This window comes from Thamnophis elegans, chromosome 13, assembly GCF_009769535.1.
Source record: "Thamnophis elegans isolate rThaEle1 chromosome 13, rThaEle1.pri, whole genome shotgun sequence".
Lineage (NCBI taxonomy): Eukaryota > Metazoa > Chordata > Lepidosauria > Squamata > Colubridae > Thamnophis > Thamnophis elegans.
Genome location: NC_045553.1, coordinates 47,751,133 through 47,764,171, shown reverse-complemented (window position 1 = coordinate 47,764,171; position 13,039 = coordinate 47,751,133). Strand labels below are relative to the sequence as shown.

The window sequence follows — 13,039 nt, the reverse complement described above, 5'->3', positions numbered from 1 at the left end:
AGGAAGGGAGAGAGAGAGGAAAGAAGAGAGAGATGGAGGGAGAGAGAGAGGGAGGGAGGAAGGGAGAAGGGAGGGAGACGAGAGGGAGGGAGGGGGGAGAGAGAGGAAGAGAGAGAGAGAGGGAGGAAGAGAGGGAGGGAAGGGGAGATAGAGGGAGGGAGGGAGAGAGAGAGAGGAAGGGAGGGAGAGGGAGGGAGGGAGGGAGGAAGAGAGGGAAGGGGAGAGAGGGGGAGGGGGAGAGAGAGGAAGGCAGGGAGGGAAGGGGAGAGAGGGGGAGGGAGAGAGAGAGAGGGAGGGAGAGAGGGAGGGAGAGGGAGGAAGGGAGAGGGAGAGGGGAAAGGAGAAGGCATTTTTCTTAGCAAGTCAGAGAATCCGAACGGGAGGAGGAAAGGCGCAGGGGGCTTCAACAAAGACAAGAGAGGCAGGTACCCAAATGTCCAGCTGCGGCCCCTCGTACTGCTGGCCTTCAAAGACCTCGGGAGCTGCGTAAGGTGGACTTCCGCACCACGTGGTCAGAGGCTCCCCGCTTTTGTAGAAGTTTCCAAACCCAAAATCTGCAGAGGAAAAAGAAGAAGGGGAAAAAAACACCCAGATTGACAAGAGAGCCTCTTCTACCCGGCAGGTGTCAAGAACCTCTCATGGATCCAGCCCAATTCCTGGGTTCTGGATCACTTTGTGAAAGAGCCTTCATTCCTTCACATCTCCTTCCTTCCCTCCTTCCCTCTCTCTCCCTCCCTCCCACCTTTTTCCTTTCCTCTTCCTTCCTTTCCTCCGTCCCTCCCATTTTTCCTTCCACCTCCATCTCCTTCCTTCCCTTCCTCCTCCCTCCCATCTCTCCCTCCTTCCTTCTTCCCATTCCCATCTCTTTCCTTCTTTCCCTTCCTCATCCCTCTCCTTCCTTCCTCCCATCTCTCTCTCGTTCCTCCCATTTCCATCTGCTTCCTTCTTTCCCTTCCTCTCCCTCTCCTTCCTTCCTTCCTCCCATCTCCTTCCTTCTTTCCCTTCCTCCTCCCTCTCCTTCCTTCCTCCCTCCCTCCCATTCCCATCTGCTTCCTTCTTTCCCTTCCTCCCTCTCTCCTTCCTTCCTTCCTCCCATCTCACTCTCCTTCCTTCCTTCCTTCCTCCCATTCCCATTTCCTTCCTTCTTTCCCTTCCTCCTCCCTCTTCTTCCTTCCCTCTCTCTCACTCCCGCCCACCCCTTTTTCCTTTCCTTTACCCTCCCTCCCTTCCTCCCATCTCACTCTCCTTCTTTCCTCCTCCCATTCCCATCTGCTTCCTTCTTTCCCCCCTCTCCTTCCTTCCTTCCTTCCTTCCTCCCATCTCACTCTCTTTCCTTCCTTCCTTCCTTCCTTCCTTCCTTCCTCCCATTCCCATCTCCTTCCTTCTTTCCTTTCCTCCTCCCTCTCCTTCCTTCCCTCTCTCTCATTCCCACCCACCCTTTTTTCCTTTCCTTTACCCACCCTCCCTCCCTCCCTCCCTTCCTTCCCTCCTTCCTTCTCCTGGGCTCCTGGGATAATTTTGTAAAAGGAGGCTTTCCTTTCTAAACGCTTGCCTGTCCTGGTTTCCTTGAAACCCAACCGTTTACAATGGCATTTCCCAACTGCAGCCATTTTAAGACGGAGGGACTTCAACTCTCAGAATAGCCCAGCAGTGGGAAGGCTGCCTCCTTTATCTGCCACGTTTCCTCCAGGAACAAAAAAAAATTGGAAATCCCACAATAATGACCTAGGATCCAAGCTGCAGGGATCCTGGACCCCGTGGCCAGCTTTCCTCCCTACCCCGCACCTTCCCAGATGCTGAACGAGAGGAAAAGGTGCATTAATCTCACCCCTCGTGGCTGTCAGACGTTAAGCCTCGGCAGATCAGCGGGAGAGCTCGCTCTTCCTCTCGGCAAATCCATATTCTAAGATAGATTCGGCAAGGGGGGAAGCCGGCCAGCCTCCGGCCGCTGAAATGCCCTTTGGGTCTCTTATTATTTTTTAAGAGGGAAGGTTACATTTCATAATCCCCCCCCCCCTTCTTCTTAAAAAAAAACAACAACAATTCAAGTGCAACTGTTGGCGCTCCCTCGGGTGCAAGAAGGAATTTCTGTAGGCGCTGAAATTGCATGGATAATGAACCGGAGGGGATTAATGGGCTAAGAATAAGGACCCCCCCCCCCCACCTCCTCCTTCTTGCGTCTTTCTTTCCCCATCTTTGTCAATTTTAAATCAATTTTACTGCTAATGTTTATTGTTCCGATGCTTTATTTTGCTGTTATTGATCGTAAGCCATTTAAAGCCTCCCTAGGTGAGATGGGTGGCATCTAAGTTTAATATCTCTCTCTCTCTCTCCATACATACATATACATATACATATATATGTCTTTGGTTATTTGGGTTTTCTCCCGCATTAAATTGGACGTGTCTTGGTGACGTTTCAACGAAGTCTCATTCGTCATCTTCAGGCTTCGTGACGAAGCCTGAAGATGACGAATGAGACTTCGTCGAAACGTCGCCAAGACACGTCCAATTTTACGCGGGAGAAAACCCGAATAACCAAAGACCTACATACTAACACCCGCGAAAACCTCAGAAAACAAATATATATATATATATATATATATATATATATAGATAGATAGATAGATAGATAGATAGATAGATAGATAGAGCGCTTATATATAAATGGCTCTGTGTGTCTGTCCCCAGCATAACTCAGGAACGCCGGGAGCCATTTCAACCAAACTTGGTACACAGATGACTTACTCTCTGGAAACAAATACTAGGGGGGAGAGAAGACACCCCTAAACCCCTTTGGGTGTGTGTTAAGATACAGCCTGTTGTGCCGTAAAATGGCTTTACTGTACTGGTGTAAAATGGCTTCTAATGTACTGGCGTAAAATCGCTTCTACTGCACTGCCGTAAAATGGCTTCTACTGTACAGCGCAATAGAGTTGCTATGGTAACGGCTTCACAGTAACTCCAGAAGGGGGATCCCTCTGGTAAGGGGGAAAATCCAACGCTAGAAATTATGCTGGGTTATCAACCATAAATAAACAAAATATTAAAAATTCTCTGGAGAATCTGTGCACGTGCCTAGATGCTCATGAGGATATCCATGGTAGATAATGCAACGTCCTTCTGAAGATATGCTGTATTCTGCCCAGGTTCTTGGCCTTTGGCTAGGATTATGGGAAACGGAGTCTAACATGTGCAGAAACACACCGGTCTCTAACCCCCAGGAGCCAAATTCAACATCCCTTCCTGCCACGTCACTTAAACATTTTTGTTTAAACGCTATGAAAATGTAATGTTCTTGGAAGACTCAGCCTCTGTAACCACTGGAGATCAGAAATTGGGGGGGGGTGTTCCCCCCTGTAAAAGGCAATTAGATTTTCTTGGTGTTTTTTCCAAAAATATTTCGCTTCTCCACCCAAGAAGCTTCTTCAGTTCTTCTTACAATACAATATAATACAATAGCAGAGTTGGAAGTCCAGCTGCCTTTTTTATTTTTGGATGGGTGGATGGGTGGGGAAATCTTTGGGACAACCATGAGCTGAAGGACTGACGTTCTTCAGAGACACCTAACCCGTTGCAAGCTTTGCTAAGGATCCGAAAAGAGGTTTTAGCAGGCCTGATCTGATCCCCTCTTCGCTGCCCTTGCTACTTGATTCAAAAGGTTAAGCCGAGCCCAGTTGGCATTTCGAAAGGAGGCGACCCGCGGCGGCCTAGATGGGGACGTGGGAAAAAATAAATCTGGGAACAGGGGGAGAAAAAACAAACCACTTTTCCACCGTTGCTAGGAAACTGTGGGATATCTCAGGAAGTCACCTGGCACCAGGCTTGGACGGAGAATGATTTCATCTCCTCCCTCTGCTTCATCTTCTTTTGTTGTGGCCCGCCAGCAGAGCTGACAGCAGATTCGGACAGTGAGGAGGTTGGGGAGGAAGATGGGCCAGTTCTGGAGTCTGGGGAAGGCTCTGATGAGGGCTCTGTGTCGGAGGCAGAGAGGAGGCCAGGGCCGTCTGGCAGTTATCAGCTGCCTTCAGAGTCAGACATCAGTGAGGCAGAAGAACAGCTGGAGCCTGTTCCCAGTGTGCGCGTGCACAGAGTTGCCAGATGAAGGGAAGAGCTAAAGAACAGGGGTCGACTTGGGAGTAAGGCCACAGGTGGACGATGAATGGCCCCTCCCATAGGGAATAAAAGAGGAGCGAAAGAGGAATGGAGTTTGCAGGAGACAATTAGTTCGCTTCATTGGTTCGTGACTCTCCGAGGCTCCTTGCCAAGTTTTGCAGATCTCGGCCTGGCAGCTCTCCAAGCCAGATAAGGTCTGTGACTGTAAATCCTCCCTCGAAAGACTTTGCTGGATGTGAAGGAGCAGAATTCACAGTCAATTCATAAAAGGTTTTTTTTCTGCCGGGACAAGGAGTTTGTTTCCTGCTCTTGGGAAGCGTCTCAGTCAGGACATCTTCTCTGCCTGGTTCGACCTCTCCAAATTTGAAAGCGCCAACAAGGAAGCCGTTAATCAGCTGGCGGCCAACGGAGCATTTCTGGTCCCAAATATCTGTTGTTGCTGCCAATCCACAAACACACACACACACACACACACCCCTTTCCAAGGAATGCCTAAAATCTCCACCTCCTAAACGGCCTGAGCATTGCAAAAAAAGAAAAAAGAACTGGAGGTTCGAAAGGGCAGAACCTCTGAGCCAAGGAGGAGCCGACTGTGAAGGGAAGAGGAGATGATGGGAGGAACCAGAAGAGCCTGTTTTGTCCCCTTTCACAGGTTAACCTCACCCGCCCAACCAGCCAGCCTCTGGCAAGGAGGCTGCCGGAGGGAAGGGAAGGGAGGGTATTCGAACTAGCGCAGCACAGTCCTTGGTGGGAAAGGCTCCAGGAGGCACGGAAGTGCGTCTTTCGTTTGTCTCGGGCAGCCTGTTCTTTTTCGCACGCCGCTGTCAAGGAGTCACCCGCGTTGTTGGCAGGGCGAGAACTTGGGGCGCGGCCTTGTGCGGCGCCCCGGCGTGCAAATCGAGAGCCTTTCTAAAGAGGCTGCCCTGATTTCTCTCTTGCACAAAGCAGAGAGAGAGAGAGAAGCAAATAAAATTCTCCGCAGTGGTTTTTGCAACCAATCCCTTCTCGGGTCAAATACATTTTGTGTGTGCGGGGTGTGTGTGTGGGGGGGTGGGTGGGTGGGTGGGTATTTGGGTGAACGTACATCTGATCCCTGGTGGATTTCAGGAGGGGTAAATTTCACAGAGCTGTGGGGTCCCTTGTTGTTCTCTGAGATGTTTCATCCCCTGACACGGTAACAGAATCAGCACTAAAAGGCCCTTGTCTATAAAACCCCCTCCTTTCTAGCATTGATGATGTTCCCTAGTTGGGTCATGAAACGTCTGCAAGATAACCAAGCTCAGACAGCATCAAGGACCCCACAGTCCGTCCGTCCTTCCTCCTCTTCCTCTTCTCCCTTCTCCCCCACTCCTTTCTATCACTGAAGATGTTCCCTACTTGGGTCATGGAACCTCTTGCAAGAAAACCCCCAAGCTCAGAGACCACCGAGCACTCCCCAGTTCCACCCTGAGCTATACATTTTCTCTCCTCCGTCTTTCCCAGAGCTGCTTGCTTGGGTTTGAACTCAACCGAGCGATGCCATGTGACATTATCAGCAGACGCCGGGATGACAATTATACAGTCTTTACAAGACTTCTTGCAGGCATCATCAAGGCTTCACTTCGCATTAACGCTGGGTGGGGAAAGCAAGGAAGAATTTATCTTGTTGGGCAGCAAAAACACCCAATGGATTTCGCTGATCTCCATACAAAGAAGTAGATTCTTCCCCCTCCCTCCCCCCCCTTTGTTCGTATCTAAGGCTAAACCATGTTTGGAGGTTACAAGGAACAGCTTCTGGGTGCCTTGATTTCAATCTCCACCTACAGCATATGCTTCGCCTAGATCTTCACCCTAAATTATCTTCAATCTCTGCTGGGATCAACAAAAAGAAACCAGCTTCATAAATGATAGCCTGGAGTTCTGATCAGGAAGTTAAAACAAGCTGCCATTGAGCCAAAAAAACAGAAGGGCAGTTTTCGGTCCTTCTTCTTCAAGTTACGTCAAACAAGGATGTTACTAACATCCAACTCTCAGTTGTACCTTCTCCAAAACTATGACAATGGTGTCCTTGACTGGCTTTATTTAAAAAAAAACCAAAACCGTTCAGGATGTACCTGCCATTCCTTATTTTATTTTAGACTAGCCGATAACCTGTGCTGTACAGTAGAAGCCATTTTAAGGCACAACAGGCTGTATCTTAACAGAATACACACTCCAAGGGGTGTTAGGGGTGTCTTATCCCCACAGTATTTGTTTCCAGAGAGTAAATCATCTGTGTACCAAGTTTGGTTGAAATTGCTCGAGGCGTTCCAGAGTTAGGCTAGAAAACACACACACACATACACTTTTATATATATATATAGATTCTGTTTTGGAGTTGAATTAAGTACCTGCCAAGAGTTGCAAAAAACATTGAATCCTCTAAACAGCATAAGATGGTCCTTTACAAGCAAGTAGAAGTGACAATATTTTTACCCAAACCCAATTGGGAACCAAGGTTGCTTTTTTTTTAGATCATGGTTTGTCTCTCCATTCAACCTACCCTGGATGCAAAATTAAACTGCGATAATATATGACCTCTGTTACTAAAGCCAGATGCTTTGAAGTCATTTTAGCATCCGTTCCCGCTTCCCTATCGCTGTCAATCCCTCTGGAACGCAATGCCCCCAGTTCCTCCTCCTTCTTAGATCCAAGCACTCTCTGTCAAAGTTGCGAGAGATAATTTCTTCCAAGAACTCGACAGCGTTACAAAACCCTCTGAAGCTCAAACATCTCCCCGCTTCTCGTTCCTCTCATTTTTTTTTTTTAAAATTCTAGTTAGGCAAATCCACGAATCCTTTTGCATTATACAGAGGCAGAGGGAAATTATCCTACTGCGGCAAACATCTGCTGTATTTAGATTTGTAATTAAAACGGAATCAAGCGTGCTAAAATAACCCAAGTTTCCATTTTGAGTTTGCTGCTGCTTCTTCTTCTTCTTTTCTTAAACCCTCCAAATTAATTAATTTGATTGTGACTTGCACATCTGGCTGGGGGGCGGGGGGGAAGAGTAGGGGGTTGCTAAGGTGCTGCAAACAGGAGTAAAAACTCTACAGCGTTCGAAATGACTCTGGTTTGGCCAAGAAGAGGGGAAGGCATCAAGCAGGAGCCATTTTTGTAGCAAGACTTTAGGGCCAATTTTATCTAACCCTCCTGAGGGCAAGTGGGATGGGAGGGGGGCACTATTGTTTTTACTCTCTTCATATCGGTTTTTAAAAAAATGTTTGTAAGCTGTCATTGAAAATTATGATTTTCTTTATAAATAAATAAATAGCAATAGCAATAGCAGTTAGACTTATATACCGCTTCATAGGGCTTTCAGCCCTCTCTAAGCAGTTTACAGAGTCAGCATATTGCCCCCCACAGTCTGGGTCCTCATTTTACCCACCTCGGAAGGATGGAAGGCTGAGTCAACCTTGAGCCGGTGAGATTTGAACAGCCGAACTGCAGAACTGCAGTCAGCTGAAGTAGCCTGCAGTGCTGCATTTAACCACTGCGCCACCTCGGCTCTCTAAACACCCGTCCACCCGTCCACCCCATGCGGAAGCTATTCACGTTTATGGAATACCTGCTATCTTAATATTCATGTTGTTATCAAGTAGGAGATTCTCCGCTTTGAGATCCCGGTGTACGATCTTCCGGCCGTGACAATATTCCACAGCCGAGAGGATCTGCCAGAATTTGCGCCTGGCATCCGTCTCGCTCAAACGTCCCCGATTGGCCAGGTAATCTGCGGAAAGAGGAAAGGCAAAAGGTAAATTGCACAGAAGGCAGCTCAGTGGTGGTGGTGGTGGTGTTTGCTTCTCATGGGTTTTGAGGGGGGGGGGGGGAAACTCTCCTCTCTCCCAAATTCAGAAGCCCGAGCATGGCATCATCTTGTAACGGGCAGCAGGAGGGGGTGCTCTGAGCGGAGAGATTTTCGTAGCTAGCTAGGTGGACGTTTCTGCATTCGTATGCACCAGTGCCTGCCCTGATGGAAACCAGAAAGGAGAGACAGCCAATTCTCCCCTGGAAGAGCGAAAGGCCCGGCCTTTCTTCCTAGGACATTCTGTCCTGGCTCTTTGCAAGAACGAGGACGCTAAAAGGGTTGCTTGGAGGCCACCTGGAATTTCCTGTGTGTGCTTGGGAACGGGTGGGGTGGGGGAAGAGAGAGGGGGGGAGAGAGAAGTGGAGGGAGAGAGAGGTGGGATGGAGAGAGAAAGGGGGAATAAAAGGAAGAGGGAGGGGGAGAAGGAGAAGGAGGGAGGGAGAAGGAAGGAGAGAAAGAGAGAGGGAGAGAGAGAAGGGGAAAAGAGAACAAGGGAGAGGGAGAGAGAAAGAAAGAGAGAGAGACAGAAAGAGAGGGAGGGAAGAGAGAACGAGGGAGGGAGAAGAGATAATGAGGAAGAGAGAAACAGAGGGATGGAGAGAGAGGGAGGGAAGAGAGAATGAGGGGAGAGAAAGAGGGAGGGAGAAGAGATAATGAGGAAGAGAAAAACAGAGGGACGGAGAGAGAAGGAGAGGAGAGAGAGGGAGAGAAGAGAGAAGGAGAGGGAAAGAAAGAGAGGGGGAAAGAGAGAATGAGGGGGAGAGAAACAGAGCGAGGAAGACTTCAATGTTTTCAACCCTCCTTAATGCTGTACAGGTATATTTATATATATATCTAAATAAAAAAGTGCAAAAAAATGTTGTACTTGTTGGCAGGGCTAACCCAGCTATCTGGTGCATTCCCTTAAGAGTTTCAGGATTCGAGATCTACTGAAGGGGACTTCCGCTACAAGTCAAGCGAGATCTTTTCCTGTGATTTTTTCATTATTATTTTTATTGTTCTTATTATTACTACAGCAGTCAAGTAAGAAATCCCCAGATGTCCTTCTGGCACTTCCTCCTTCCATCTTCTGGTAGGGCGGCTATGGGCTTGGCGAAATGGCAAACAGGAAGATGCGTCGGGCGCTAGAATGAAGTCTTAAGGAAGGGCCTTCGGTCATGCTTCTCACACCCGCTTATAAGGTTTATTATTAGTATTGTTTTTCTGAACTACATTCCCCCTCCGACACCATCTTCCCTAAACTACACTCCCACCCACCCCTAAAAAAGCCAAGTTTTAAGGTCCTTCTGAACCCCAGGAGGGTAGGGGGTCAGGGGTAGGTTCCTACCTGCACTAGTTACCGGTTTGCTTCAGGCGTGCTTCACTGCGCACAGATGCGCAATTCGGTTGTTCTGCGCATGCGCAAAGACCATGAAAACCTAACAAAAAACACACCGGCAACAGCAGTGGAGACCGGGGAACCAGTTCAGGGGCGTGGCCAGCCTGAGTCGCTGCCGGTTCTGCGACCAAAGCCAAATTAGCATTAGCGGTCCGTCCAAACCGGTGGAAACCGGTAGAAATCCACCTCTGGGTAGGAGTCGTGCCGGAGCCGGCCCCGTTTCCTAGATCCCTTTTAAGATGAGCCAGTACAGCGGCCACACGGCCTTTATTATAAAGGTTGGTCTTTTATTTGGGAAAGCTGTCCTTTAGATTTATTTATTTTTCAAAAAGCTCACTTCTGTCCTTTAGACGGTCCGTTTGTGCAAATGGTACCACTTAATGCGCACGCTTTCAAATTCATACGAAACATGTGAAAAGGGAATTGCCCTTTAAAAAAAGAAAAAAACAAGTTTGCATCATATGCCGTTGGATTTTTTTCAGTATTTCTTTTTATTATTAGAACAAGCCCTTTTTTGTAAAGTGTTGCCCTTAAAATTCTTCTTGCAAAGCGAAGTTCTAAACGTAAACAACTAAAGAAAAGGAAAAATTAATCCCCTTTCGGGTTTTTTTCAGGTCTGCCCTTGATTTTTCCCTTAAATTTTTTTTCTTGCAAAGCGAAGTTCTAATACGTAAACAACTGAAGAAAAATTATCCTCTTTCAGATTCCTTTCTTTATTTTTCTCAACAAAATAAGGTCGTATACCAAGGAGAAAGTGGAACCCATGTCCCCTGCTCAAACAAGTCAGAAACGACAGGAAAACAGTATCATTCAGGACAGCAGTCAACAAGTCCATGAGAAAATTTTGGTGGTCCCCAGAAAAATTATTTGCATTTTTATATTACACTAAATCAGTGTTTCTCAACCTTGACAACTTGAAGATGTCCGGACTTCAACTCCCAGAATTCCCCAGCCAGCCAAGGTTGAGAAACACTGCACTAAATACTATTTATCTTTAAAAAAAAATCATATTAGTGGTTCAGGGGATTTAAAATTATGAATTTAGTGGTCCCGGAGATCCAAAAAGTTGGTGACCCCTGTTTGAGGAGACCCTCTTGGAAAACCAAGAACAAAATATACTGCGCTTCTATTCAACACACAGTTTCAGCCATACAGGTAAGACTTATGTTTGAAGTTACAAGAGCACGGAAAAAAAATGTGATTTATAATCCTTGCAGCAACCACCTCCCTACCCCTCCAATCCCGGCGATCAAAATTTGGGCACTTGGCAACATGCCCCCAACCAAGAGAAAGCTTGCCTGCTCCCCTTCCTCTTCCCTTGCCAAGAATGCCTGAGTAACCCTTGCCAAGAACGTTTTGAGTAAAACCTACGGCGGTGGCTGCCTCTTTAAGGCGATTTATACAGATTGGGGTGGACTCACGAGAAGGGATGGGAGTGGAAAAAACCATGACCTTCTATGGTGGCATGGGTGAGGTGTGTGTGTGTTGCATATGTGTATGTGTGTGTTCCTTCGGAAATGAACAATGAACACAGCCGACTCGCACCTCCACAAGAAGGGGGGGTGGGGGGAGAAAGCCAGTGGGGGAGAATCCGGATTTGCATCCATGAAGACCTGCGAGTGAGCGGAGGAGAAGGAGAAGTCATTTTGAAGGAGAAAATCCAAAAACCCGATTTTTTGCAGGAGCCACTTATAATAAAACGAAAAAGGCTCTTTTAAAATGTACTTCATTAGCAAGGTTGCTGGGGAGGAGAGAGAAATATAAAAGTGGTTGTCTTTTTTTTAAAAAAAAGAAAAGATATTTTGTGTTATTATCTTTATAGGGCTAGGAAACCTGGACGGGCACTAAAAAATTATGTTTTCTTTCTGCACCAAATTGCAACTCCCCAGGAAGAGATCAAAAGAGGCTGCATATTCTATCCCCCCACCCCCAGTATAAACAAAAGGAGATGATGTAACCACGGATGCCAGTCCGTTGCAATAATCTCACCGTCAGATCTGATTAGTGGTTTTACTTACGGATTTTCAGTCGAACGGGTTATACAATTGTCAAGCCACCAAAGGAGGCTGGCCTAGAAACCTCGAGTCTCTCAGCAAGGGACGGGTTTGGGAGGGGAGGGGGGAGGGAATAAGCCCCCTCTAAATAAGCAGTCCAGTTGGAGTGGGGGCGGAGGCGGGATGGCAGAGCACCCCCCATTTTGTACGCTTTCTAAGTTAGGTGAGTTGCGTTCGTATTTGTAACGGGACACAAAGGGTAAGAGGGAAAAAAAAGTTATGTTGAGTTGTGTTCGTTTTTGTACAGGGTGCAAAAGGGTAAGGAAATCAGCTCTGGGCCAACTTCCCCAGGAAGGGATCTTTGCAGGTGGCATTCGGGCCTTTTGGGGAAGTGGATTATAATACTTGTTGTGGCCTGCCAGCAGAGCTGGCAGCAGATTCAGACTGTGAGGAGGGTTGGGGAGGAACCTGGGCCAGTCCTGGAGTGTGGGGAAGGCTCGGACGAGGGCTCTGTGTCGGAGGCAGAGAGGGGGCCAGGGCCGTCTGGCAGTTCTCAGCTGCCTCTGGAGTTAAGACATCAGTGAGGCAGAAGAACAGTTGGAGCCTGTTCCCAGGGTGCCCTTGGACAGAATGGCCAGACGAAGGGAACAGCTAAAGAACAGGGGTTGACTTGGGAGTAAGGCCACAGCTGGACGATGAATGTCCCCTCCCAGAGGAAATAAAAGAGGAGCGAAAGGGGAGTGGAGTTTGCAGGAGACCATGAGTTCGCTTAATTGGTTCCTGACTCTCCGAGGCTCCTGGACAAGTTTTGCAGATCTCATCCTGGCAGGTCTCCAAGCCAGATAAGGTCTGTGACCGTAAATCCTCCCAAGCCAGATAAGGTCTGTGACCGTAAATCCTCCCTCGAAAGACTTTGCTGAATCTGAATGAGCAGAATTCACAGTCAATTAATAAAAGGAGTTTTTGTCGGGACCAGGAGTTTGCTTCATGCTCTTGGGAAGCCTCGGTCAGAACAATCCTCACTAGTGCAGAGTTTTAAGGCAGGGGGACTTCAACTCCCAGAATCTGCCGAATGGCCAAAATGCTGAGAAACACTGAATCAGCAGAGCTGGCTGGGGAATCCGGGGAAATTGAAGTCCATCTGGCTTCCAGCTGCCAAGGTTGAGAAACACTGAATTAGGTTATTATTCTTGCTGTCTTCCATCCTTCCGAGGTCAATAAAATGAGGAGCCAGATTGTTGGGGGCAATAGGCTGACTCTGTACACCGCTTAGAGAGGGCTGTAAAAGCACTGTGAAGTGGTATATAAATCTACTATTGCTAAGTGGAAAGGGAGGGAGGGAGGGAGGGAGGAAAGGAAGGAAGGAAGGAAGGAACTGTGGTGGCACAGTGGTTAGAATGCAATATTACAGGCTAACTCTGCAGATTGCTAGCAGTTCGATTCTGGCCAGCTCAAGGTTGACGCAGCCTTCCATCCTTCCGAGGTGGGTAAAATGAGGACCCAGATTGTTGGGGGGCAAGAGGCTGACTCTGTAAACCGCTTAGAGAGGGCTGTAAAAGTACTGTGAAGTGGTATATAAGTCTCAGGGCTACTGCCATTTTCCTTCCTCCCTCCCTCCTTCTGTGTTGGCGCAGTGGCTAGAATGCAGTATTGCAGGCTAATTCTGCCAACTGCCAGCAGTTCGATCCTCACCGTCTCAATAGCAATAGCCCTTTGACTTATATAC

At 47.9% G+C, this 13,039-nt stretch overlaps 1 protein-coding gene across 2 annotated transcripts in view; it reads right to left on the bottom strand.

Annotated features, from left to right (window-relative positions):
- The window catches only part of SIK2 (salt inducible kinase 2), a 67,739-nt gene that overhangs the window by 17,771 nt on the left and 36,929 nt on the right, over positions 1 to 13,039 (bottom strand). Inside the window, exons 1-3 of one of the 2 annotated variants that reach the window (XM_032228813.1) lie at positions 9,269 to 9,751; positions 7,702 to 7,863; positions 430 to 554 (exon numbers count right to left, since the gene is read on the bottom strand). In XM_032228813.1, the coding sequence (XP_032084704.1) occupies positions 430 to 554; positions 7,702 to 7,720 (144 nt within the window). In that variant the 5' untranslated portion in view covers positions 7,721 to 7,863; positions 9,269 to 9,751. Of the gene's footprint in view, positions 1 to 429; positions 555 to 7,701; positions 7,864 to 9,268; positions 9,752 to 13,039 lie in introns of those variants that run through there. The other variant, XM_032228812.1, reaches the window with a different exon arrangement.